At 33.4% G+C, this 4,599-nt stretch overlaps 1 protein-coding gene across 1 annotated transcript; it reads left to right on the plus strand.

Moving 5' to 3' along the window:
- Positions 1-1,177: 1,177 nt before the first annotated feature.
- Positions 1,178-3,907, plus strand: LOC21396363 (patatin-like protein 2). Its single transcript, XM_010102699.2, has 7 exons — positions 1,178-1,425; positions 1,646-1,827; positions 1,926-2,112; positions 2,332-2,493; positions 2,597-2,899; positions 3,008-3,183; positions 3,593-3,907. The coding sequence occupies exons 1-7, from the start codon at positions 1,294-1,296 to the stop codon at positions 3,675-3,677; spliced, it is 1,227 nt and encodes a 408-aa protein (XP_010101001.1). The 5' UTR covers positions 1,178-1,293; the 3' UTR covers positions 3,678-3,907.
- Positions 3,908-4,599: the final 692 nt, after the last annotated feature.

The raw sequence follows: 4,599 nt of genomic DNA on the forward strand, positions 1-4,599 counted from the left end.
AAGTTAGATGTGATTATTTTTTAGAGTTTTTTACTGTAGCAAAACTCAAATTTTAAACTCGAATCGGTGAAATGAATGGGGTCTTTTTATGTCATAATTATTATGAAATGTTAATTTGCAATAGATAACTTCTTGTTAACTATATGTATTTATGAAGTCATTGCTCTATAAAATAAATATTATGGTACACTTACATGATTACATGGTGGAATAGTTTTCGTGAAGAAAGCGTATTTATTTTCTTGCGATCTGAAAAAAGCGTATTTATTTATGTTGCTTAAGAAAATATTACAGGCGACTTTCCTGGAATTCGTACCAAACTCTTCAAATGAATAATTTTTTATTACTTGGAAAAATTCAGATGCATTCGGGATTGAGAAATGTTATCCTTCGAGGAAATTATATATTATATATATATATATATATGTATATATATATATAATGACAAAATTAGGACTTCTGTCAAGGGATCAAGATTATAAAACTTAGCTGGCTGTAAATTACGACCATCTGTTGCCCATCACTATTTCACCACGTATGCAATATAATTTCTCATTCTCTCTCTCATATACCTTTTCTTCCACGATAAAATCTATGAATATTACCACAGTGATTGATGTAAGACGCATATAAAATAATCTATGCACGTGTTGGACTTTATGTTTAACATAACAAGTTCGGATCATTAAAAAATGCCAGGAAATGTCGTGTCAAATTCAGTCTTGATCACGATACATATTCTCTAACGATTCCAGTAAAAAATTACTAAAAAAAAAAAACTGGAGGACAAAGATATATATATATATGTGTGTGTGTGTGTGTGTGTGTGTGTGTGTGTGTGTGATAGGTTACTCATTATTGATCATACATACCAACTAAGATTAGAAATAATTTAGAGAAATTGATAACCAATATGAAACATCTCCTTTCTTTGCCAGATACTTGGAAATTTAGAGCAGTCAATATTTCATTTGGTGTGGACGTGGTCAAATTTCAACCATGTAAGTAATATTGGGTCAGAAAGAAAATTATTTGGACATACTTGTATTACTTGGTCCAAATTAAATCCATTTCTTGTACATACATACAAGTCAAAAGGTAGACCAGAAATTGAAAGTTTGTATATAAGGAGCGATCTTGAGGTTTCATGATCAGTAATTCATAATTAACCAGGCTTCCTCCTAAATTTTTTTCACCCTCTATACACAATCTTGAAATCTATAGTAACTTCTATAATTCCTTTCCATATCGATCCTTTTTTCGAGTATAAGAACATTGTGAACTATATTTCTCATGGAGAGAGCAAGATCATTCTTACAATCTCCAACTTACGGAAATGTCATCACTGTTCTTAGTATTGATGGTGGTGGCATAAGAGGCATTATTCCCGGAATTATCCTTAGCTGCTTAGAGGCTGAGCTTCAGGTACAAAAAAACGACATTACGCCACTTATAGTTGTTAGTTAAGGGCCTTCATAACATGATCTAGTTCAATCATACGATTTTTACTGCATGCCCTGCATATATGCCTTAGTGATCAATCAAAATGTTTACTCTGATTAAGAGATCAAGTACTGGATAAGTAGTACAACATCTCATTCTTAATGACCAAATTTTGTACAATATGTTAAAACACATATTGCAGAAACTAGACGGCGAGGATGCAAGACTTGCGGACTATTTTGATGTCATCGCGGGAACGAGTACAGGTGGGCTTGTCACTGCCATGCTTACTGCTCCAAACGAAGACACCCGTCCGCGCTTTGCTGCCAAGGATATCAAGGATTTCTACCTTCAACACTGCCCAAAAATCTTCCCTCAAGAAAGGTATCAATTAAATATATATTTGACATTTTGACTATATATATATATGTATGTAACAATTTTCAGTGATGAACCTAGATATTTTGTTTGAACAAGTACAGCTTTCCACTTGCTGGGGCAGCAGAGACGCTTAAAGCTATGATGGGACCAAAATATGATGGCAAGTATTTGCACAATTTACTCAGAGAAAAATTAGGAGACTTGCGGTTGCACCAGACACTGACCAACGTTGTAATCCCAACCTTTGATATCAAGCGCCTCCAGCCAACTATCTTCTCAAGTTATGAGGTACGCCTCTTTCAAGGATCAAACTATAACCAAGTCGCACATGAGTAATAATGGGATTTGATATTAAATACAGAATTATTAATTAGCTGGTAATATTGTAGTACACTTTGTTTAAATGTGCATGATCTAGCTAGTGCACCCCCTGAGAAGTTGGATTATGAGCTGCTAATGAATTTTCAATTTTTGTTTTCAATGATGTCATGCATAATTTAAATATAGGTGAAAAAGAACCCCAGTCTTGATGCGTTACTCTCAGATATATGCACGGGAACTTCAGCAGCCCCAACCTATCTTCCGGCCCATCGTTTCGAAACCTCAGACTCAAGCGGCCAAGTGAGAGAGTTCCATCTCATTGATGGTGGTGTCGCCGCTAACAATCCGGTAATTAAGTGATAAATTTGGTCTAATAGGCCTCTGATCCATGTGTATGCTTACACACAAAACTAGTTAACTATATTGCCACTAATTAATTGACTACTTTTAGGCTTTGGTGGCTATAAATGAAGTGTCAAAGGAAATCCACCAAGGGAATAATGATTTCTTCCCAATTAAGCCGACGGATTACGGTCGTTTTCTGGTTATATCGTTAGGAACAGGTTCACCAAAAGCTGATGAGAAGTACGATGCAAAAGAAGCAGCAAAGTGGGGTGTTTTGGGATGGTTGAACAGCCACAATTCCTCGCCTTTGGTGGATATATTCACTCAAGCAAGCAGTGACTTGGTTGATTTCTTCCTTTCTACCGTATTTCAGGCTTTGCACTCAGAGAAAAATTACCTTCGTATTCAGGTAATAATTATATACATACATATATATATATATATATATATTACATATTGTTGCTGGTCAACTCTAATGATCGAGCAAATATTGATGAAATTAGTTAATTAATTGCAGGATGATACACTGAGTGAAAAGGTATCTTCTGTGGATATTGCGACCAAGGAAAACCTGAATGAACTTGTGAAAGTTGGAGAGGCGCTGTTGAAGAAACCGGTTTCGAGGGTGAATTTGGAGACCGGTGTTTGTGAGCCTTCTCATCATCATGTTACAAATGAAGAAGCTCTCATAAGGTAAGTAATTATACTACCACTGCCGTACTACCTAGCTATGTCACTGTTTGTTTCGTTAATTCAAATCACAAATCAAGTTTTTATTACAGTGTTTTTTCTTATAAAAATTTAAATTTAATTTTTTTGTTATAATATTTTTTCTCATATGAATATACTTTTTAACTCTAAATTCTTAATTCGAATGAGTGAAACGAAAATGACCTATATTTTAATTATTTAATATTGCACCGGTACTGATTTATTGAAAAACCCGTTTATTTTGTGAGTTTGAACCACATTCCAAATATATACATATTTTTAATTCTTTGCTTTCGTAAGAGATTTGAATTTCCATTCAAATCTATAAACTAAACCGGCTATAAGCAAAATATAACATGAATATGAATTCCTTTTGTGTTGATTTCGACAGGGTTGCGGGAATACTTTCTCGGGAGAGAAAGGCTCGTGAAGCTAGATCACCTATCGGAAAGCTCGCAGCAGCTAATTTAAAGTGATGTATTGGATATTTGGATGCTGATCAACTGATCAAACAGATTATCGCCTAATCATTCCAGCTAATTATAATAATTCATGTTCAGTAATAAAACCATCATACATAACACATGTTTCATGGAGTTCAATGATTATTGTGATTTGTAATACGTCCAGTGGTACTAATAGTTTATAATACTTAGCTTAAGCCTGTATAATTTTTTTTTGTTACTTTCTTATTTTATAATTCATCGAAGAAATTACGGTACAATTTTTTTTTTTTTTCCAATGGTTACTTTTTACATTAAACAAATGCTGATTTTATGTGGAAAAACCAATTACTAGATACACAATATGCCTATGAAATATTGCCATTGTCTTAGATACTAACACAGTAACATCAAAATACAGAATTCATATTTGAGCTAGTACTTATATTTCCAAGATAATCTAATTTAACTGTCCAATTGAATAATTAATTTTTTCCTGCTTTGATTAAGTAATATGTATATCGAGAAAGTTGAAATTGCCTTCTTCAAAAGTTTTAGGATATAAATTAAATTAGCTAAGAGCCCGATAAATTAAATATAGGGTTAGTAACATAAATTTTTTACTTGCTTAAAAAAAAGAAAAAAAAAATCCAGACGTCGGGAAGGGAAAAAATAAAAAGTACTTAATATATAAGTTGACACCAGTTGGCTTCTGTGAAAGAACAGGACTTCCTCCATAAAGACGGAAACTCGTTGTCGCTAAACAAGAATGTTCACTTCTATATAACCAAATACGTACTACATACTAAATAGCAAAATACGTACTACATACCAAACAAACTATCTCAATTACGAGTATAGAAAGGGAAACAAATAAAAGTATGATAACGACTCCAAGAAATTTGGATTCGTCGATTATGCTTATTTGCTTAGAAAAAGACATATGACGCGCATA

The sequence above is a fragment of the Morus notabilis genome, unplaced genomic scaffold, assembly GCF_000414095.1.
Source record: "Morus notabilis unplaced genomic scaffold, ASM41409v2 Scaffold61, whole genome shotgun sequence".
NCBI classification, from domain to species: domain Eukaryota; kingdom Viridiplantae; phylum Streptophyta; class Magnoliopsida; order Rosales; family Moraceae; genus Morus; species Morus notabilis.

Coding starts and splice junctions, on each gene's coding strand:
- LOC21396363 (XM_010102699.2), top strand. CDS start 1,294: ATGGAGAGAGCAAGATCATTCTTACAATCTCCAACTTACGGAAATGTC. Junction 1,426..1,645: donor GCTTAGAGGCTGAGCTTCAG/GTACAAAAAAAC, acceptor CACATATTGCAG/AAACTAGACGGCGAGGATGC. Junction 1,828..1,925: donor AAAATCTTCCCTCAAGAAAG/GTATCAATTAAA, acceptor GAACAAGTACAG/CTTTCCACTTGCTGGGGCAG.